This window comes from Jaculus jaculus, chromosome 16 (genome assembly GCF_020740685.1).
Source record: "Jaculus jaculus isolate mJacJac1 chromosome 16, mJacJac1.mat.Y.cur, whole genome shotgun sequence".
In the NCBI taxonomy this organism is placed as follows: Eukaryota; Metazoa; Chordata; class Mammalia; order Rodentia; family Dipodidae; genus Jaculus; species Jaculus jaculus.
The window spans coordinates 17,643,160-17,666,324 of NC_059117.1; the positions used below are offsets into that span (position 1 = coordinate 17,643,160).

The 23,165-nt window shown below is 42.8% G+C and overlaps 1 protein-coding gene across 2 annotated transcripts in view; it reads right to left on the reverse strand.

Annotated features, from left to right (window-relative positions):
• Positions 1 to 23,165, reverse strand: part of Reln (reelin) — a 498,095-nt gene that overhangs the window by 89,987 nt on the left and 384,943 nt on the right. For both annotated transcript variants that reach the window (XM_045135772.1, XM_004652888.2), the window contains exons 31-40: positions 21,856 to 21,932; positions 14,921 to 15,079; positions 14,536 to 14,724; positions 13,732 to 14,005; positions 10,342 to 10,482; positions 10,069 to 10,246; positions 4,517 to 4,601; positions 3,525 to 3,707; positions 976 to 1,147; positions 604 to 706 (exon numbers count right to left, since the gene is read on the reverse strand). In XM_045135772.1, the coding sequence (XP_044991707.1) occupies positions 604 to 706; positions 976 to 1,147; positions 3,525 to 3,707; positions 4,517 to 4,601; positions 10,069 to 10,246; positions 10,342 to 10,482; positions 13,732 to 14,005; positions 14,536 to 14,724; positions 14,921 to 15,079; positions 21,856 to 21,932 (1,561 nt within the window). The remainder of the gene's footprint in view (positions 1 to 603; positions 707 to 975; positions 1,148 to 3,524; positions 3,708 to 4,516; positions 4,602 to 10,068; positions 10,247 to 10,341; positions 10,483 to 13,731; positions 14,006 to 14,535; positions 14,725 to 14,920; positions 15,080 to 21,855; positions 21,933 to 23,165) is intronic.

The window sequence follows — 23,165 nt, forward strand, 5'->3', positions numbered from 1 at the left end:
AAAAAAGTATCATAAAATTTAATATAAAATTCAGGGCAGTAGGATAAATATATTTAACAGGCTGGTACAGTATAAACTAGAAATTCTGTTTCATTCACAAACTGTGAAAATAGCAATACTAGAATAATATAGTATTTTACATTTTTACAATTGTTAAAGTTTATTTCAATACATTAAAATAGGTGGGAAGAAATAACTCTACTTATGATATAAGCATTACTATGGCAATTAGTTCTGACAATTGAATCATAACACAAAACCTTTTTATGTTCTCATAAAAAAATGGGATGTCAGAGAGATGTCTTAGCAGTTAAGGTGCTTGCCTGCAAAGCCAAAGGACCCAGGTTCGATTCCCCAGAATCCACAAAAGCCAGATGCACCAGGTGACACATATGTTTGGAGTTCATTTGCAGTGGCTGGAGGCCCTGGCATGTCCATTCTCTTTCTGTCTATAGTTCTCTCTCTCATTCAAATAAATAAAAATAAAATATTAAAGAGGGAAGCCATGATTTATGAAATTATCTGAGCTTTCTTTCTTCTTGCCTCGCTTTGGTTCAAGATCAAATGTAACGTACTTCTAGTGAGACAAACAAAGCCACGCACCTCAAATTGGATGATGGTGTTCTCATTTACGCTCAGGTCACGGGTGGTAATGGAGTGCTCACCAACTTCATTCGAAACAAACACCATAGCTGAATCTTCCTCACTGGTTATTCAAGAAAACAAGGAAGTCATTTGGGCAAACATTCCTCACGATTTGCATATGGCAGTGGATTTAGTTTTGGTGGCACATGCCTTTAATCCCAGCAGTTGGGAGGCAGATTTAGGAGGAACGCTGTGAGGTCGAGGTCAGCCTGAGACTACAGAGGGAATTTCAGGTCAGCCTGGGGCTCGAGTGAGACCCTACTTCAAGCAATCAAACAGACAGACAGACAAAACAAGAAGCGATAGTTTTAGTTTCCAGGAAATACTTACGGAGCTCCCTTTGACGAATACGGGCAGTAAAGACCGATGTTCCCTCCTGGATAGAAAAACCAATTGTCTTCTCTGGGCCCGAAGTCAAATGTATCCATAAGCACCACAGGGTTGTTCAGATTGTTTCCATCAATAATGAAGTCATCAATAATCCAGATCTCCTCTTTCTTACCTAAGGCATTTTAGGATGAAGTTTTTCCAAAGATGAAAATCAGATGGCCATTCATGCTCATTGGAAGAAAATAAATGACAGAAGAAACTCAGTAATGACAGGTTCAGCACAACATATATTTGCAGACAAAACCCACAGAGTGTGTTCACAGTGATCAAAGTGTGAAAACAGTAAGCACAGCACTGCTTCATGAATTTTGGAAAGCTCTGATAAACAGCTTGGGGACACGTGATGTCCTTCCAGTCACATGGTGCTGAGGACTCAGCGAGAGCGGGGCTCAGTCCGGTTAGTGGTCTTGGGGAATCTGTAAGATGCCTTGTCTATCATCGATACACTACTGACTACTAAGATATATTACCGAGTCTGTTCAAAAAGCAGCTCACGGATTTTTAGAGTCAACTATACACAGTGTGTGCTACTTAATATTTTATTTCTGAAAGTTGTTTAAAACATACGTAATTAAAGATGCGTGGAAACATTAAAAAAAAAAAAAAAGCAACCCTCTGAAGTCACTCCTCAAATTGTCCTAGAGCTGGAATCAGTGAGTGGTTCTGGCCAAATGTTTAAGGAAGATGTTAGAGAGAGGATGTTCTAGAAGGGCAAGACTCAGGCTGCTTTTGCAGAGCACTGTTTGGATTGAACTTGAAGAAAGGTGACAAAAGATTCCTACTTTTAGAACACTTCTCACAAAATGTAAAAGCATATGTACAAATAAGAGCATGAAGAAACACCCTGATGCTTTTTAAAATGAAATTATCTATCTTTATTTCTCTCTAACTCTCTCAATGGTAATTCTAGTAGCTTCTTTTCATTTGTTTCAGAAGTGATTGGTGATTATAATGAAAAATAATTATGTAGCCATTTCATACTCAACATGAAAATAGTAATCTTTTGGATTTTTAAACTGGTTTTATATATATATATAATATTTTATTTATTTATTTGACAGAAAGAGGAAGAGAGAGAGAGAAAATGGGTACGCCAGGGCCTCTAGCCACTGCAAACGAACTCCAGACGCGTGCGCCCCCTTGTGCATCTGGATAATGTGGGTCCTGGGGAATTGAGCCTCGAACTGGGGTCCTTAGGCTTCACAGGCAAGCCCTTAACTGCTAAGCCATCTCTCCAGCCATGTAGCTACATTTTTGTTGAATCCATTTAGAAATAGATAGTTCTTCTGAGTGTGGTATTTCATTAGTGAAACAGAATGCTACATCAAATGCCATGAAAAAGTGCAAGGGACTTAGGCCAAGCAGAGAGTCCCTTATGAAATACCATCCACATGCTTCACTGATAAGTCAAATAAATGTGTAATTTAACAACATTTCATATGATTACAGAAGAATATTTTACACATTTATAATGTTCTATTACTTCCTCTATTCCTATTACCTATTGATTATAAAGGAGCAGATTTTACAAAATTGTGTATTTAACTGCATAAGTTAGCTCAGATAGCCTTCATTGAGTAGAAGTAACACAAAAACTGGGTATGAATAATGTACTTCAATCTTGAACTTTAAGCCGTGTATTTTCTTTATTACTATTGAGTAAAAAAATTCCATATGTTGTAAGATAGATAAAATCATAACAAATATTCATTTAAAGGAATTCACATACATGAGATTATATAATATATGAGCAAAAATTCAAAATAAAAATATAACCAGGGGCTGGAGGGATGGCTTAGCAGTTAAGGTATTTGCCTACAAAGCCAAAGGACCCTGCTTCAACTCCCCAGGACCCACATTAGTCAGATGCACAAGGACACGCATGTGTCTGGAGTTCGTTTGCAGTGGCTGGAGGCCCTGGTGTGCCCATTCTTGCTATCTCTCTCTCTCTCTCTCTCTATCTGCATGTTTCTATGCCCGTTGCTCTCAAATAAGTAAATTAAAAAAAATTAAAGAGTATAATTACAATTGGTGAATGTTAAGAGTAGTTCTGGATTTTTAAAAAATCTTAGCTCTGTGATAGGATTCAGTAATCTCTCTCTCTCTCTCTGTCTCTCTCTCTATATATCTCAATAAGAGAATTTATAATTAGGCACAGTGGCTCTGTAATCCCAACAATCAGGAGACTAAGGCAGGAACACCATAAGTTTGAGGCTGGTCTGAGCTACATATACATAGCAAGTTTCAAGCCAACATGGGCTATAGAGTGGGACCCTCTGAACCCCAAACAACTTCTTAGTCAAATAGGAGGAGGTGACAAAATACATAAAATTAAATATTCATTGCAAATGGTTAAGAAGAAGCCTATAAAACGTATGTGACAAGGACAGCTATTAAGCCTCTCAGGTGACACTTTCTCTTCACCTTAGAAACAAGGATATTAACATGCTGCTGTCAGTTCATAGAAAGGAAAACACATGCATTTTTACCATTATTGTAAGGTTGCCAGAGTCTGAATCTTGTAGCGTTGGTTTGGGCACTGTACGGCAAGGGTACATTAATGAAAAGTATGCTGGTTGTTTGAGGAAAATAAAACTCATCCATCAGGTGCCAAGTAATTCCTCCATTGACAGAGAACTGTAGTAGAATAGAGTGTGACCTCTCTGGGGTGCCTAGGGAGAATACAGCATAGGCATAGAGAATACAATGAGGATTCTACAGTTTTAGCATGTTCTTTTGGCATTAGTGCATAAGCCATTAATATTTATATAGTCTTTTTAGCTACATGTTTCAGAGGTATCTGAAAATTGATTATAGCCTGGGTTTTGTATATGAAGGTATTTTGAAAACCACACAAAATCTTGGATTCACACACCCTTTTTCTTTCAGATAAATACACACACACACAAGACACAATTTTCTATATTTTCAGGAGCCATCGAATCCAAACTTTTATTCTACTGACATCACAATTTGATGAAGGGTTAAACATGTAAACCTTGGGATACAAACAAAAATTACTTGAAAATGTGCTATACACACAATGACATTATTGTTCAAGAAAAAGTTAACAAAAGATTAAATAAGAAACACAGTGACAAGGTAGTCTTTAGGGTACGTTAGCATTTGTAAAATAAAAGTCAAAGTATTCATAAATTAATAATGTCTTAACTTAAGATTCTTCTTGCTAGGAAGTAGCAGTAGGAAGACTTGGGGAAATGATAAGTCTAACCATCATAACACTTGTATGATAACTGTACTTATATCAAATAGTTTAAAATCAGCAATCACCATACCCTCATATTATGAACATGTATTAGAGAACATTTGTGAATATTTACTTACACAAATTTATGTTAGCTCTTTCACACAGAAACTATTATGTGGCCTTAACTGTGCTATTTCTTAGTGAGGAGGAATAATGCATCAGAATTTTTTGAAGGAAAACAACAATGAGCACATATCCTTGGAAACAGCTTACCTTTTGCTATAAATCTAAGTGAAAACTGGACATACATGGTACTGGTACAATCTAGATCTCTTGAAATAAGCATCCTTAGCCCTTCCTGAGAAAACAAAATAAATATGTGTTAAGTAAGCTTATTTAATTTGAAAAATTACCTTTTCTCTATTTACCTAATTAATTTGCATTTGATAAGTAAGTCTCATATAATGTTCTAGAAGAAATATTTTGCTCAGTTCAAAAGGAAAAATTGAATGATCCTTATTCTCCCTCTCTTAATGGCCTTCATTTCTGTGCCTAGGCAACACAATTCCATTGTCTCACCTCTAATTCATATTTTGCTGTGACATTTATAAAGAGAAATGCAAAAGATGATAGCATTATATATCTACAGGCCTTTAAAAAATCGTCTTCTTTGATCACAGCATGTTGTGAAATAAGTAAGGAGGAAGCAGATGGAAAATGTGCCAAGCGCTCCTGCTGGAAGCCAAGAACTAATAAGTAACTTTTTCAGGGTTCCAAGGAGTCTCAGGAACTCACTCTGCCTGCTCCGCCAGCCCCAGGAGGTTCTCACTCAGGCTGACACACACCCCAGTTGGTCAAGTTAAATAAGGCATAACTAAGGCAGGTCCCCAGGCCCACGCTGTAATCATTCATGCAGAGAAGCCACGGAATGGGAAATGGTATCACATGTGCTTTAGTAATTTTTTCTGCTAATTAACTATTTCTGGTTGCCTGGGATTGACAGCTCAAAAGGTTGTTTTGTTCGTGTGTACATAGGATTTGGATGACAGCAGTGAAACATGTCTCACTAAGGAAAGATCCCAAGGTCCAAAGAGGCTTTACGTTTCTCTGCTGAACGAAGTGACTCTTCAGTGTCTTCAGGTTATGACAGTGACCGGACACCTCCAGTGACTTCTTAATCATCAACTAACAGTGCCAAATATAATATCAGTTATAAAGAACGAAGCTTTCCTCTTCTTCACATCTATTATAGACCACTGTCTTTTATAGGGAAAATATTTTCTTTTTTATTTTTTTAGGGAACATATTTTCATAACAGCAAGCATATATTGAGTGCCTACAATATGCTGAGTTCTAAAAGTAGACCCTTTATTTCGAGCAATCTTAAGAGAAAGTTCTTTCTCATGTTGCTAATAAGGAAACTGAAACTTCAGATACAGGCACTAATTTGCTCACAATCATAGGGCTTTTAAGGATCCAAACATAGATAGGTTAGGTTTTTGTCTACTAACCCATCCTTTAATTTGCATGGAGAAAACAAACCAGGTAATGTTAAATTTAGAACTGAAGGGGCGAGGGGGATGGCTCAGAGGGTAAGAGCACTTGCTGTGCAAGCATGATGGTCTGAGTGGGCAGTGCCATTCATGCTTGAACCCCAGAGCTGAGGGTGGTGGAGACTGGTGGATTCCTGGCCAGTCTAATAAAAAGAAAGGGAGGCTTCCAGGTTCCGTGAGAGACTCTGTCTTAAGGAAGTTAGACAGAAGAGTGATGGAGGAAAACATCCAGTGTTTGCCTCTGGCCTGCATACACATACATATAGCATGTGCATCTGCATAGATACATGTGTGTGCGTGTGTGCACACACACACAAAGACGAGCATCAGAATTGAAGAGTTATTTGGTATGATAAAAACCACGGAGGCTGGGCGTGGTGGCGCACGCCTTTAATCCCAGCACTGGGGAGGCAGAGGTGGGAGGACCGCCGAGAGTTCAGCGCCACCCTGAGACTCCAGAGTGGCACCAATGCGGGTGGCCTGTGAGCAGATATGTGGAAGCCAGAAGAAGACACCTGGGTCTCCTCCTGCATTGTCCTTCCACCTCACTCCCCTGAGACAGAGTCTCTCACTGCATCTGAAGCTTGCCATTTTTTTCCAGTTAGAGTGGCTGACCAGAAAGCTCCAGTGATCCTTCTGCCCTGCCCTCTTTAGCACTGGGGGTGCAGGTGCGTGTGGCCCCCCAGGTGGGTGCTGGGGACTGAACGTCAGGTCCTATGCTTGTGCAGCAGGTGCTCTTCTCCACTGAGCCGTCTCCTCGGCCTGTCTTCCTACCTCATCACACACCATAAGTTCATACTTCTGGGAATGAAGGCTGCCGTGAAGAGCCTTATGCCTCTGGTCTTTGTTGATCTTTGGTGTCTAACAATTCACTGCCTTCCTCAGTCCATGGTGCCTCATCAGTGCCTATCCTTCACCTCTTGGTGTCTTTAAGCAGAAAGCCCTGGATTCTCTTATATCTCAGGTTCCGATACAGACCGAGGTTGACAGGAAACGCGGCTTCCTCAGCTTATCGTGAAAAGTTTTGTGATAGGCAACCCTTGATCACATTAAGATGAGGAGTGACAACTCTTCACCTTTGGTTATAGAAGTGCAAAATTGCTCCCATGGGCAAATACAAGCCACTTGTGAAATAACTCCTTTTACACTGCTTTTTCATGGGGGCAGTCTTGTCGATAGTGGACATGACCCATAATCGGGATGTATCACTCTTTCTTATTAGCAATACTCAGTTCTGACAGCATCTGATATTGATATTTTATATATTTTATTTATTTATTTGCAATGGAGGGAGGTAGGGAGAGAGGAAGGAAGGGAGAGAGAGAGAGAGAGAGAGAGAGAGAGAGAGAGAGAGAGAGAGAGAGAGAATGAGCACACCAGGGTCGCTTGACACTCTAAATTCCAGATGAATCTGCCATTTTGTATATTTGGCTGGCTTTATGTGGGTACTGGGGAAGCAAACACAAGTCTTCAGGCTTTGCAAGCAAGTGCTATTAACTGCTGAGCCATTTATCCAGGCCAGATACTGACATTTATACGGTGGCACTGTTAACCACTACTGCCACACCAATTCTGGTTCACACAAATATGTTTATTTTTCATCCTTTAACTAGGTTCAGGAAACCATTTATGGCAAATGTGAAGAATTTTTTTTTTTGCATCCAATAAGCTATCTTAATAGCTTACAGTACTCCTGAATCTATACACATTAAATGGAGACTTATCCTTTCCTTTTTGTCACAGAAGACTGCCTTTGTAGGTCAAATTGCAAGCTACTGAATGGCACACACTGAGCTATTTCACAGAGTTGAGGGTAATGTGTGTAAGACATATAATGCTTGGCTGCTCTTGCAGTTGGATGGCTAAAGGGAAAATATAAAGATGATGCGCCTTTCTCATCTATAACATCTAAGGATCAGGTTGAAAGGTTATTATCAGGCAAAGACCTCTGAATCATAAATCGTTACAGGGCTTCTGTTCCAATGGACCAGAAGTTAACTAGACTGAAGCCTTAGATTACACCGACCCCCAAAGCGGGAGCGCGCACTCTGAATGTGCTATGTCCAGGGCTGTGATCTTTCAACACCTCCTAGGGACTTGTAAATTTCTTGCCCCATAAGCATTTTCCCTTTCTTATTCAAACCTTGAGAAAAATTTGGATTCAAGCAAAGACCATACTGGCATCAATTAACCATAATTGAAAAAGTTCCAGGGTGTCTAATTTTCTGAGTGTTAGGTATCAGTCATTAAGGTTGTCTAGAAACCCATGCAGACTTTTGTTAACGACTTCATTTGCACACCCAGATGAGTCAGCTTCTCCATGCTGAGAGGGAAGGGTGTAACGTGTATTCGCACGTGGAGGTGTGCCAGCTGAGCGCAATGTCATTCGACTGCTTACCATTCCCCTAACCAGACATCTAGGTTGAAATATAAAGATATGGAGTGCTGTTTAACATAGCTTTAATACTTGGTTTTTTTAAGTCTTCACCAAGTTGTTTTATGTAGGGAGAAGAGAAAAAAGGGGGGGGGATAAGGAGAATGATTTCATAAAATTATCTTTTAAAATACTATAAGCTATTGTAGGTGGTTTTAAGCCTGTTGTGGCTAAAGCACTCTGTTTTCAGAATACCCTGTGACTCTGCGGACACTACGTTTTGTGCCTGTTCCTAGCTGGCAACAGTGTTTGTGGTGTCTGTTCTCCAGTTGTTGGGGAGGTCTGGTATTCATCCATAGCCTCAAGTTAGCCAAGATGCCCCTGCTTCTGAGAGAGGGACGTTACCACCTACTTTGTTTTGCATAAGCCACTAACTGCATAAACCCTTCATGAACCTGTACACAGAGCTGTTCTAATAAAACTTCTGCAAGATGCGCCTCTGGCATTCCTGTGCAGAAACTGCCTGGGGTCTCCTGGTTCTGTTAACTTACCCCAGTCTCAGCTCAATTCATTGGCACCATTCATTCAGGACCTTCAGCAGGTTCAGTTGGGGCCAGCAGGTGATGATGCCAACAAGCTATGTTTTATTTCATTTTATTGCAGTGGAAGATAGTTAATGCAGACTCATAACTTGCCAAAGTGCTGCCAATAAGTGACTGTTGAGTTCTCAGGTCTATACAGGACATCAATATTATCCCATCCAGGCTCAGGGAATATCATGGTGGGGGAGAGTGGACAGAAAGCATGTAAGAGCTGGTGGGTGGAGAGGAGGGCTGTGAAACCGTGGTCCAGACATTATGTTGTACTCAGAAGCTCACATCAGCTGTGGTTATCTCTATAAGACTTGCACAAGATAGGGCCAATCAACGTTCCTTCACAGATGGGGAGGGGCTAAGGAGACCTCCCCAGCCCTGAAGAGCTGATGGCAATTTACATTTTGCTGGAGGAGGGAAAGTTATTCATATAAATAGTGCATCTACTGGTCAGTGATGGGAAGGAGAAGAGGTTCAGCAAGAGGGGGAGGGACATAAGAGAGGGTAATGGGAGCCTATATGATGAAAATGCAATACACATGTATGAAACTGTCAAAGGTAAATAAATAAACATGAAATGATTCAAGCTAAATATTTAATAACATGAAATGCTACCTTCTAGAAACCAAGATTTAAACTTGTGTATATATCCATTTTCATTTCAATTCCAGCAGAAAGTTAAAAAAAAGATTTGAGTTACCAAAGATTACCAAAGCAGAGGAAAGATGTGATGCTCAAATAATCATCAAAAATGACTGCACTGGGCTGGAGAGGTGGCTTAGCGATTAAGGTGCTTGCCTGCAAAGTTAAAGGACCCAGGTTTGATTCCCTAGGACCCATGTAAGCCAGATGAACAAGATGGAACATGCATCTGGAGTTTGTTTGCAGCAGCTGGAGGCTGTGGCACGCCCATTCTCTCCCTCTCCATCTGCCTCTTCCTCTTTTTCTCTCATATAAATAAATGAAAAATATTTTAAAAAAAGTACTAAGAAGGGTGTGGTGGCTCACACCTATAATCCCAGCACTTGGAAGGCACAGTGACATGAGTTCAAGGCCAGCCTGGTTTACATGGTAAATTTAGGGCAGCCTGGGCTACCAAGTGATAACCCTATCTCAAGAAACAAAACACAAAAACCTTTCTCCCACACTGACTGCACTAAAGAAAAAAATAAAATACGGTGTGGGTTAGAAGACATAACTATGTGAACCAATGCACCACCTGAAGAGACGCAGAAATGCACTCCTGCAGGACAGGGAGCGACAGGGAGTGACAGAGGTGCATAAAGAAAGAGAATCTTGTCTGACCCCTTTAAAAATGAGAGCCGTTCCAGATTTGATGGTTTCGCCATTCAGATTCCCCCTCTCTGCACCATACACTTCAGGCCAAAGGTCAGGGTGTAAGTTCCCATTGAAGTCATCTTTCAGAATGGAGGGGAGAGGAGCGACAGGAACGCAGTAGGGCCCAGCGAAGCCCCGGTCACACCTACAGCAAAGAAAAGGCATCATTTGCCATGACTTCAACAAGCCCGTTTCATCGTTGAACCGCCAGGAGCGAAGCCGCCAGTTTCATTAACTTACACACAGCGTCCGGCATCACAGATCCCTCGTCCTGAGCACATCCAAGGGCACCCTGAGGCCAGCACGACATTATCAATGGCCCAGGAGTCTGCTCCCACGGTGTAGTTGGCCTGGATCCATCTGAACCGTGTCCTTGGAGAACTAGCCAACGGAAGCACAGCATCAGTTTGACCCACACTGCTGAACGCATGCACAGGGCATTTATTTTACTTCCCTTCTCCCTGCAAAGCACCTAATGCCAGGTCCAATTCTCTCTTCCTTGAGGTAGCTTGTTATGGAACTAAGTGGCCGGTGTTGTTTCTTTTGACCAGCCAAAGGGGAGAGCAGGAAGCCCCGCACCCCAACACTTCATTTCTTTTACATGCAAGTCCACATGTAGGACAGGGAAGAGCTATCCTGAAGTCTTGACTTGGGCTTTGACATTGATGCCCAATTTTAACATCTGCTTCCAGACTTTTCCTGTTATTTAGGCACTGAGAAAGCAATCAAAGGTGATAGTATATTAAAAAAAGTTGGGAATTTCTAAAGTTTTGGCAGCAAGGGGCACTGATCCTAAATGGTTTCTGCGAGCAATGGAGTGCGGCTCTCTGTTCATTCTCGCCTGGCCGACTCGGTGCTGAGGTCTGGAGGGAGGCTGCACGGTCTCTTCTCTAGAGTTTGCGGTCTGTTCTGGGCAATGTACTGGGTGATGGTTTATTTTGGTTGCTGGCTTGATAGGGCCTGGAGTCGCCTAGGAATTGAGCCTCTGGGGTACATCTGTGAAGCCTTATTTAAGATAGGTTAACTGGGGCGGGGAGACCCACCTTAACTTTTGGTGATATCATTCCATGGACTGGGGTCCTGGATTCAGTTACAACCTAGAGAACTGCCTGGGCACCAGGATTCATAGCTTTCTGCTTCCTGATGGTGGGCAGTGTGGAACTAGAGGCTTCAAGCTCCCGCTGGTATGCCTTTCCCGCCATGATGGACAATCGACCCCTTCCTTCCTTCTGCTGCTCCTCAGGTGTTTGGCCACAGCCGTGAGAAAAGGCACTGAGGCACTGAGTCATGAGACCACATTCTTTTCTTTGGTGTATGTGGTGAATGCACGTGTGTGTGTGTGTGTGTGTGTGTGTGTGTGTGTGCACATCCCCTTGTATGTATGCTGTGGAAGCCAGAGGAAAGATGCTGGGTGTTCTCTATTGCTCTTCTGTCTTATTTCGCTGAGGCAGAGTCTCTCACCGAACCTGAACCTCCCTGCTTTGTTTTCATTCATTCATTCATTCATTCATTCATTCATTCTTTTCTTTTCTTAGCTATGCTTGCTGACCGTGGAGCCCCAGTGATTCTTAATGTCTCCACCCCTTCAGTGCTGGGTTATAGGAGTGTGTGCCATGCCTCCCCCTTTTATAATGTGGGTCATGGGGATTGAACTCAGATCCTTAGGCTTGTGCAGTTAAGTGCTCTTACCCATCTCCCCTGACTCTAAGACCACGTTCTCCAGAAGTTGAGGCAGCCTTGCAACAACAGTCTTTACAGAGCACAGAATAGCTATTTGGAAGGTGGAGCTCAGTCTCCTAATGCCTGAACCTCGGTAGTGCAACTTCAAATACTGTCACTTGCCCATGCAGGGTCTCCCTCAGGGTGAGACAGCTGCTATTATGAGGAACTTAAGATGGAAATCTAATCACACCCCTCCTCTGCCTAACACCTTCAGGGGTCCCATCACCACGCTGCCAAGGCCAAACAACTAAGGACGCTGGATTGACACAGCCTCTCCATCATCTGCCCTCTTCCCCAGCTCCAGCTTGCCTGTTCTTACGTCCTGCTTTGCAATTATATTATGGTCACCTTGGATCCTTGAATTTCTCCACGAACTCTCGCTGTTTCTGGCCTTTGGCTTTTGCTGTGGTTTGTAACAGCAATAATGCTCTCCCACAGTCCTCTTCAGGTGGGTACACTCTATTCTGCTTTGTTTTCTGACTCAGCGAAGACAGCAGCTCCTCTAGGAATCTCCCAATACCCAAAGCTAGGTTTGGTAGTATCCTGTGTTTCAATAATGTCCCTGAGTAGTATCTCTGTCACCGTATCACATCATAAATAGTTCATTAGATGTTTGTTATCCTGAATAATATATTTAGATCCTGGTATCAGCTCATTCATTAGGTATCACGGTACTTAAAATGCAACAGATGATCAATGAATGTTGCATTAAAAATGAATACAGTAGTGGGGCTGGAGAGATGGTCCAGTGGCTAGAGGTGCTTGTTTATAAAAATAAATACATCAACATCTAAGGCTCTTGAAGTCCCTGAAGAATCCATTTTATGCCAAATGGAACATACTTTGATTTTCTAGACCCGCTGTCATTTGGGTATACATCTCTGAATCAGAACTGGACTGGGAAAATAGGTGCCACTGTATGCATTGATCCCTGGAAGAGTTTAACACAAGGAACCGGAAGCATAGTGACCGGTAGAGCTGAGAAGCCAATGAGGAAATCATGGTTTGGGAAAGTCAGGAAGTCACTACAAGTTCAAGGGTGGAGGAACAAAGGGAAAAGCTAAGACTACTTGTCCCCAGGACCCAGGGTTACATGAGAGACCACTGGCATGGAATTGTAGCCATAGAAGTTGGGCAACGTGTGTTTGAGGCAAAAAGGAGAGGAGTCTGTGGTAACCTTGCTTTAACCCTAATTTCCTCTTTCCCTCTCTTGCTGGTGTTTGCTACTTTCTAATCCTACAAGGAAGCCAGTGACTGTAGGAGGCTGGGAACATGTGGAGCCAACCTAGCAGGTTAGAATAGCATGCAAGAAATAAATAACAGAGGTTTTAGGGCAGAGGATGGGCCAGGATCGCAAAATTTACAACCAGTACCACCATTACACACTGGTTCCTAGAAAGACACTCAAATGATCCAAATACCTATACTATGAGAGTGTCTCTAAGACAATGCAACCTTTTGATTTGATCTGGTATTCTGGGAAGGCCAAGAGATTCAATGTGAGGTGAACATTCCAAAAGAGAGTCCATCTTTTGCTCACACTGGGATATTGAAAGTTTAAAAACAATCTAAGGGCACTCTCCCATGCTGTATCTTCACATTGCTGAATGTGAATGACTGTCGGTCTGGCTTAAGGGAAGGGGCTGGCTTTTACAGTGGTTTTCAAAATTAATTCTCGTAGGCAAGCTTCCTGTTGTCAAAGAATAGAGAAGTTGAGCCTCGTCAAACTTTTGGAACTCTCTAGTCACACTTATAATCAGCAGCTGACTTGTCCTTTTCTTCTTCCTGGCACATTCTATGCCTAATTACCAGGAAGCGTAATAGAATCCCCAAGTGGAATCACAATTAGTTTCCAACTGGGTGACAGCAACCTAAAGTTCTGACACGTAGCCAACTGACAATTCTCACTTGGTGGAGAGGGGAAGGTAGACAGTGATCCGCTTCCAACTCTGGAATCTTTCTGAGGTGTAAATTGAACTTTCTGTGTAGTGCAGACAGCCGATGGTTGGAGGGACACACTCTTCAGTGACAAGATGCCAGTCCTTGCCGTTGTTCAGAGAATACTGCAGCTGTATACTGTGGGCGTTGCCGAAGGGCTTGCTGCAGCCCATACTCATTTCAAACTGTAAGAAGGTAGATGCTGACACGTGAAAATCCCAGGTTTCAGCATAACGAGGTTTTCCTACCAAAAACAACGACAAAAGTTGAATGGTAGCATATAATTATGCTCTCTCCTTATTTGATGTTTATGCTTGCGATCAACATTTCTGATAGCAAACACAAAACGTGGCCTATCTTTAGTATCTCATATGTGCTTTGACTTTTCTTGTCATGTTTACTGCTTTTAAGGGTTATTCTAGACTCAGAAACATGTTGGGGGGGGGCTGCAAATTTGAAAGCACCTAAGGACTGACATGTCTTAAATCTATAATTCTGCAAAGTGTGGAACATGGCTACATCCTCATACAGAGATTTTTTTTTTTTAGTTCTGCCTTTGAGACGTCTTTCCATATCATCATGCTTTGTGAAAGATAGTTCCAACAAAAATGGGGTTACCGAATTATTTCAGAGGACAATCTAACTTTCGCCCTCAGAGTCTCACTCAGTAAAGGCAGTTAATCACACAGTTTTATATTAGACAATTTCTTTTGGGTTTTAATTTGGTCCTGTAGTTAATCAAATAAACTCCCTTCATGTGGTGGCAGTAAATACCTATGTTTTCAGTGAATATCAGAGCCGTATCCATAGAGAGACAGTCAATATCAACTTGGCCTCCTTGGATTCGATACCAGTTGGCTTGCAAATCTATAGAGCCATCAAATTTATCTTGAAATCCAGTTTGAGAGCTGTCATTCATCCCTATAAGGACATCATCCAAAGCCCACTGGGCTGAATGCTTCCCTGAAATGAGATGAAGAACAAAAGTCGAGGAAGGTTCATTACATACCAATATGAATAGCATTGTGACTATAACTTTAAATTGAATTGTCTGGAAATTGCCGGTAAATTAAGACACACACACATACAGCACAAGGTGGATATGGATGACATGTGATAGAAAAAGCCACCAAGAGAGTTGGAGTAGGTGGTGACTTACCGTGTTGGGGTTGCCACCATCGAAAAGCTGTTGCGGGAGTCTTTGCTTCCCGTGGCAGGTCAATGGAAATGATCTGTGGCTCTAGAAATGACATGAAGTCCAACTCTCGAAGCAAGTGCCAGAGGATCCCGTTGTCACTTGAGTACTGAACCACTAGCCCTGAGTTGTAAGACATAAATTCAGTTACCAAGACAGCTCTCCTGGAGGCAAGGGACAGCAGCTTGAACGGCAAAAACACAGCAACTGCAAATTGTGTCTCTGAGAATGAGCGCTCATCCATCTAACTTCCCAGGAATGGATTAGCTGGCCTGAAGGCTCATCAGTTCCTGACAGTTTCTAATGCACTGACTCCCAGTAAATGAAGACGAAAAAATACGTAAGCTCTTTTGAAGAGTGCTTAGCTTTGCATGAGTGATGAGTGGGTTGGTTCAGGGAACATAAAAATCTGCTCCAGATTATGTACTTGAGTTTTGGTTCTGAACATCACAGAGCCACATGTTGCTACCTCCCTCTCACAAATCACGTGGCACACCTTGCTGCCAACGCATGAGGCAGTCATGCTGCCCGGTCTGAGATTCTGTAAAGCAGGAAGGGCTTTTACCTGCACTGTACATTTTGTCAGGCCCTTGGCTGCTGAGGCCGGAATGAAGCCAAATTATTTCATAGCAAAGCAGCAACTTCCTCCTTTCCAGCGTCACTTCTCCATCCTTCCTCTGTGTCACTCTTTCCTTATACTTATCCTATCTGTTCACTCCTTCTCCTGTCACTAGGTGGCCAGTTCTAGGGAGCTGCGCAGTGAACTGTCTGAGGACCTCACGTGCTACCTCTGTGACTTCTGCCAGAAAAAAAAAAAAAAAAAAAAAAAAAAAATATATATATATATATATATATATATATATATGTACATATGTGTTTTTGTTTGGTGTGTGTGTATGTGTGGGACGGTGTGGCGTGTGATGTATGTGTGTGGCCTATGCTCATATGTGCGCACTGCACACATTCAGAGACTAGAGGAAAATGTCAAGTGTACTTTGTTGCTTATCTGTGTATTTCCTTGAAATGGAGAATCTGCTTCAACCTGGAGCTGTCCTCTCAGGTCAACAAGCCCCAGTGATCCAACAGTCTCTGCTCCCCACCCCCAAGATTGGGGTTAACAGGTATACGCTACAGTCAGCTTTTTCTGTGGTGCTGAGAAATCAAACTTGGCTGGGGAAATTTATAGACATAAATATATATAGACATAAACCTAAATAGAAATGTATAGCATAAATAAATCAGTACAAGGCTAGAGGCCCTGGTGTGCCCATTCTCTCTATCTGTCTCTTTCTCTCAAATAATAAAAATAAAATTAAAAACATATTTAATTTATTTATGAGAGAGAGAGAGAAAGAGAGAGAGACAGAAAGGCAGATAAAGCCTCTGGCCATTGCAAATGAACTCCAGACACATGTGCCACCTTGTGCATTTGGTTTTATGTGGGCACTGGGGAATTGAACCTCGGTCCTTTGGCTTTGCAGGCAAGCACGTTAACCACTAAGCCATCTCTTCAGTCCAACACTGAACTTTTCTAAGGTAGTCACAGAAATTATTCTCAGTAATGTTGTATATCTATCATACTCATTATATTTTCATTTTTGGAAAATGGAAAATCATCTAGGGCATATCAACTTTTTAAAATATCCCTGTTGATTAACTAGAACTTCTTAATCCTTTTGTCATGTGGGTTTAAAGAAAAAAAAATTTTTTTTTTTGGTTTTCTAAGGTACAAGGGTCTTATTCTAGCTCAGGCTGACCTGGAATTCACTATGTAGTCTCAGGGTGGCCTCGAACTCACAGCGATCCTCCTACCTCTGCCTCCCAAGTGCTGGGACTAAAGGTGTGTGCCACCAGACCCAGCAACAAAGATTTCATTAAAATAAAGTTTCAGAGAAATATTATAAAATATGGGAAGCTCTTTAATACAAAGTGATAGCACATGAAAATATCATGGGACAAGGGATGATGTCAGAAACAATAATGATGATGATAAAACTTAGAAATCTCCAGAGAATATTTTCAGCAGAGGAATTCACCAAACTGAACGAGGGGGAGAAAAGACTCAAAGAACAGGACCACTCTGGGGAGACTGTGTTGTACCCAGGTGTGGGTATGAGGGTTTGAGATTTGTTTGAGGTGAGACCTATAGGCTGGGAAAGGAAAGAGTCAAACCAAACTTCATGAAGAAAATGGAATCTTGCCCAGTGTTCATTCAAGTCAAGCTGAGGACTGTCTGGCAAAAGCTGACAAACTCACCGTTGGTGTTTTTCAAAGTGTGTTCTGGAGTGGTGTTAGGGGGAAGAGAGTGTAGACACTTTAAATTTTCATCTTTCTTGTGGCTATTACTTTGTGTTAATGAAATTTACATTTAATAAGACAAGAAAGGGAGGATGGAGAGAAAGGAAGAAGAGGATGAAAAGGAAGAGGAGAAAGATGGGGTGGGCAAGAAAGTACCACAAATGAAACATCCTGAGAATAAAATCTCACTGACTGATACGTTCTAGTACCTTCTATTCACAGTATGGCAGAGACCACCAGCATCACTTCAAGATGGCTCTCTGTGTGATGATTTTACAAGTATGTTCACAAATTCTGTGATACATCTCTTTTCAAAAAGTACATGAGTTCTGGGCTGGGAAGATGGCTTAGCAGTTAAAGTGCTTGCCTGAGAAGACTAAGGACCCATTGTTATACTCTGAAGATCCCATGTAAGCCAGACGCACAAGGTGATTCAAGTGTTCACACATGTGCACAAGATGACATGTGTCTGGATTTTGGTTACAGTGACTGGTGGCTCTTGTGCACCAACTCTCTCTCTCTCTTGCTCTCTCACAGAAGAAAGAAGGCCAGTCTGCTGGGCTTGCCTCAAAGAAAAAGTAGATTAGTTCTATACCCTTTGAGTTCAGATAGACTTGGTAACCTGCTTCTAGTGGGCGCATCCTAATGAGGATACGGTAGGAATCATGGTGTACAACTTCTGAAACGAGGCCATTAAAGTTAGCTCAATGGTAGGGTGCTGGCTAAACATGTGTGACTGTGTGAGGCCCATCTAGCAATAAGGGACACTGCGGATTCTTCTTTGTTTTCCTTGACATCTAGTTGTGGAGAAAGCCGACCTATGTGCCATAAGACACGCAAGCAGCCTGTGGCCAGGCCTATGTAGCGTGAATCTGCCCAAAGCCAGAGAAGGACGGATGCCCTTTGCCATCGGACACTGGAGCGTGCCATCCTAGATCCATCAGTCCCTGGGTGAGTCTCTCAGTAACTGCACCCTTCCTGTTCTTCGACTTGACAGCAGACTCAGGAGCGAGTCCAAGCCACAACCTTCCAGCTAAGCTGCTCTGGCTTCTTGACTCACAGAAACTGTAAGGTAACAGAGGTTTGTTGTTTTCAGCCACTCTGCTTTAGTATAATTTTTATTTAGTTATTTATTTCACAGAGAGAGAGAGAGAGAGAGAAAGAAAGAAAGAAAGAAAAAGAAGAAGGAGGAGGAGGAGGAGGAGAAGAGAGGGAGAGAGAGAATGGGCATGCCAGAACCTCTAGCCATTGCAAATAAACTCCAGATGCATGTGCCACCTTGTGTATCTGGTTAACGTGGGTCCTGGGGCATTGAACTTGGGTCCTTTGGTTTTGCAATCAAGCACCTTAATGGCTATGCCACTCCTCCATAACAGGATCATTTTTTTTAATGTAGTATATTCCTCCAGTCCTACTTAAGTCAGAATTTGCATTTTAACAAATGCAAACTCCCAAATGAAGTCAGTAGTACATGAACGTACGAGGCACGTGGCTCAGGAGGTACATCCTCCGTTTGGTTTCTTTGCTGCCTTTCTCCCCACTGAACACTTCAAGAGCGTCTTGTCTGCCTATAGCCTGTGAGGTCTGCGGGTGTGGAACCCCAATTCTGAACAGCAGCGAGTCCCAGGCCAGCATGCGGGTGGAACAGCGTCAGAGAGGCAAGCAGCCAGAGCCGCCGTCTACGCCAGTTGTCACGAGCCTCGTTAGCCGTGTCATCTAACACTGCACACTCGAGTAAGCCAAGCCATTCCCACTCATCTAGGGAATGCTTAAGGCATGCAGGACGTTTCTCTTTTTAAACCACCACTCCATCTGCATTCTGCCTAGCCTTATTAAAGGCGCACTAATTTCAACTTAAATTCCAAACATGTGAATTGCTGCTTCAGCTTGAGTCGGGAAAGAATGTCCACGTTCATCACTGGAAGAGATTTGCTCAAGGACTTAGGGAGACTTACGCGTGAACAACCAGTTTTCAATCAAAGGCCGAGGAATGCTGGGGGATGTGAGTTATGTGGCCAACGGTGAGTCTAAGAAAAGGGTTCAGGACTAGCTGAGAACAAGTTGCTTGCTTGTTAAGGGATCCTAAGGGGACTGGCCTCCCAGTGTAGACAAGAACGCCTGCTGTGAGGGAAGGACAGAGCACAGGCGCAGGTCCCACAGGTCTTTTAAAGATTATATTTAAGTATGGGCACGAACCTGGAATTTTAAGGAATGCTGTGCATAAGATTTCAGTTAGTAAATGTGGCTTCCTTGGCAAGCTGGTGTCCATCCATGTTATCCCCCACACGCCTGCTTTCCTTCAACAGTTTACGTGCTCCTGTCCTCCTTTTATAAGCTAAACCTTTCTTGCTTTACTTATTTATTTATTTTTAATTATTAGAATGTTAATTCTACCTTAAGGTGGCCATCCGTGCCACCCTGGTTGCCCCATCTGGCCCTGCGCTGTCCTTCACTGCGCTTTCATTGCCCCATGCCACATGGCTGGGGCTGGCAGCCCCCGATTCTGCTCAGTCAGTAGATGCTTCATTATTTTGAGTGCTGGAAAGAGGACCTCAGATGACCCATAAGGACAATGTAGCAGAAGGGAAAAACATTTCTGCTCTGATCCCCTCAGAGTTAAAGGATCAGCTGTTGTCGCGGCCCAACCCAGCTTCGCATGAGTGGCGCGCCTGTCCTTTTCAAACCTGGCTCTCCAGCTTCGGCAGGAACCCGGCCTAGAGCGCATGTGCATGCTCCACACCTGCCCATGGAGGCGGCTGAGGGGGGCACAGCGGCTTACAGATGACTGGAATCACTATGAGGAGCCTTTTGGTAGTGATGCTGTGGGCAAGGAAATTCCAATTGAGCAGAGCCCTGGGGCTTCTACTGACTGGCAGGGGTTGCTCAGGTCCGTGTGCAACTTCCATAAGTCAGGCCCAAAACAATAACAAACCTAGACCATAATTCTGTCAAGTTCATGGCATGCTTTTTCAAAAAGTTTTTTTTTTAAAAATTCCAAACATTATTTATTTAGTTGAGAGAGACACACGGAATGAGGCAGACAGAGAGACAGACAGATGGAGGGTATGGGTGTGCCACTGCAAATAAGCTCCAGATGCATGTGCTCCTTTGTGCATCTGGCTTAAGTGGGAACTGTGGAATCGAGCCCAGGCCTTCGGGCTTGGCAAACAAATGCTTTTAATCACTGAGCCATCTCTCCACCCCCACGTATTGTTTTATTTATTTAATTTTATTTTTTTATTTTTTAAAGTATTTTTATTTATTTATTTGAGAGCGACAGACACAGAGAGAAAGACAGATAGAGGAAGAGAGAGAGAGAGTGGGCGCGCCAGGGCTTCCAGCCTCTGCAAACGAACTCCAGACGCGTGCGCCCCCTTGTGCATCTGGCTAACGTGGGACCTGGGGAACCGAGCCTCGAACCGGGGTCCTTAGGCTTCACAGGCAAGCGCTTAACCGCTTAGCCATCTCTCCAGCCCTATTTTATTTATTTCTTTGAGAGCGACAGATAGAGAGAGAAAGAGCCAGGGCCTGCAGCCACTGCAAACGAACTCCAGACACTTGCATCCCCTTGTGCAACTGGATAACGCGGGTCCTGGGGACTCGAGCCTTGAACCAGGGCCCTTAGGTGTCAGAGGCAAGTGCTTAACCGCTGAGCCATCTCTCCAGCCCCCCGCCCATATTGTTTTTAAGATCAAGGTTTGGAGGAAGACCATCTGAGAAGCCTGTGGATTTTATGCTGGGAACAAGCTCATAGTCAAGGACCCTGAAGGAATCCTGTCATATCCGCAGAGCTGGTGAACGTCCCCTCGCTTCCAGGCACTGACATATTTTTCAGAGCTGTGCCATGAAGACAGAGGTGGGCTAGGGAGGCTGGGGTTCCGGGCACTGCAGTATGATGAAGAAGAAGGCGTACATACTGGAGCCCGTGTGAGATGCGAGTGGTTTCAGTCCTTGCTCCTGCACAAATGAACTACCTGTACGCCTGTGGGAGAACGGCTGGGTCTCCATGCACTTCGCTTTCTGTATCTGTTAAATGGTTCTAGTATGAGTCCCTATGGCAAAGGAACACTGTGGAGATCGAAGCAAATTGACACTGGTAAAGCACTTGGTCACAGCGCCTGGCATGAAAAATAGGTGCTCAGTAGAAGTAGGTGTTGAATGCTACCAAGAACTACTCTCCTGCACAAGGATTCTGGTCCTTCCAGAATGTTCGAGGGCAGAAGTAGAGTTGGGTTTGCATACAGTAGCTCCCTATGCCTACAAGTTTACTCCTCACGCTGAATGCACAAGTCTCTGCTATTGTTTTCTGCTCCCTTCTGCCTGCGGAGAGTTATAAAAATATTGAGTTCACTAAAACAAATGTCTGTTGATCGTGCTTGCTTTCAGAGCAGTCACGGTGTTTGCTTAAGGCTAGGTGAGGAGACTTAGGGATCAGGCCTCCATGCCACCCTTTCTATGCAGAAGGAGGAGGAATGATTCCGGGTGGCCCACATATCCATTTGTAATACCCAGACCAAACTTTGTGAAGAGAAAGGGCTAATTAGCCCACGGTAGCTTTCATATAGATGGAAATATGGTTATGGAATATTATGACAACTTACCCTCATTCCTAGCCCTTGGCTTGATGCAGGTAATACCTGAAGTTTTGCTTCCAATTTGTACATAAAACTGAACGAGTCTGGGGGAAAACAAACATAGAACAACCTTAGTTTGCTTACAGAAGAGCCTTTAATGCTTGGTATTTTGACGTAGAAAGAAAATCTCCAGTTATTCTCAAGTACCACTTTTTAAAAAAATATTTTTGCTGTTTATTTTTATTTATTTAAGAGTGACAGACAGAGGGAGAAAGAGGGAGAGAGAAAGAATGGGCTGCCAGGGCCTCCAGCCACTGCAAACAAACTCCAGATACGTGTGCCCCCTTGTGCATCTGGCTAATGTGGGTCCTGGGGAACCGAGCCTTGAACCGGGGTCCTTAGGCTTCACAGGTAAGTGTTTAACCGCTAAGCCATCTCTCCAGTCCTCAAGTACCACTTTTAAAGTCAGAGGACATATTAGAAAGAGAAATTATGTAGATTATTTTAAGTTAATTCTGTAAACATTTTAAAAACTTAACTGTTATAAACAGCAATTTTATCCTATATAATGATCTGAAAAAAAAAACAATTTAACACAATTAATTGTTACAGTTGATGTAATTTCACCTTAAGTCCAGGTAATACTCTCCTTTGAAACAAAAGATAAGAAAAAACCCCTCAACATTAAGAAGTTAAACACTATTTGTTCAGGGTTAGCTAGTTACCTATCTGTTACTTATTTGGGCTGATTTCACAACTGACTTTAGTGTGATGTAAAGTACACTTCTGTCTATGGTAACCAGCAACACCACTGGGTGGACAGGCATAGCTTTGGAAAAAGTATGCTAAAATAAAGTGAAAAGGGGGTGGGAGAGATGGCTTAGTGAGTGAAAGTGCTTGCCTGTGAAGCCTAAGGACCTAAGGACTAAGGTTTGATTCCCTGATACCCACATAAGCCAGATGCACATGGTGGCACATGTGTCTGGAGTTTGTTTACAGTTGGCTAGAGGCCCTGGCGTGCCCATTCTCTCTCTCTGTAATAAACAAACAAACAAACAAACAGATAAATAGTGTTTTCACCAGGTATGGTGACACACATCTTTAATCTCAGCACTCGGGAGGCACAGATAGAAGGATTGTTGTGAGTTCAAGGCCACCCTGAGAGTACATAGTGAATTCTCGGTCAGCCTGGGCTAGAGTGAGACCCTACCTGGAAACTTCCAAAAAACAAACAAACAAACAAACAAAAAAAAAAAAGCAAAGAGAGAGAGAGAGAGAGATAAAAGGATTGAAGGAAGAAAAATATGAAAATAAATCCCACATATTAGCGAGGCCAA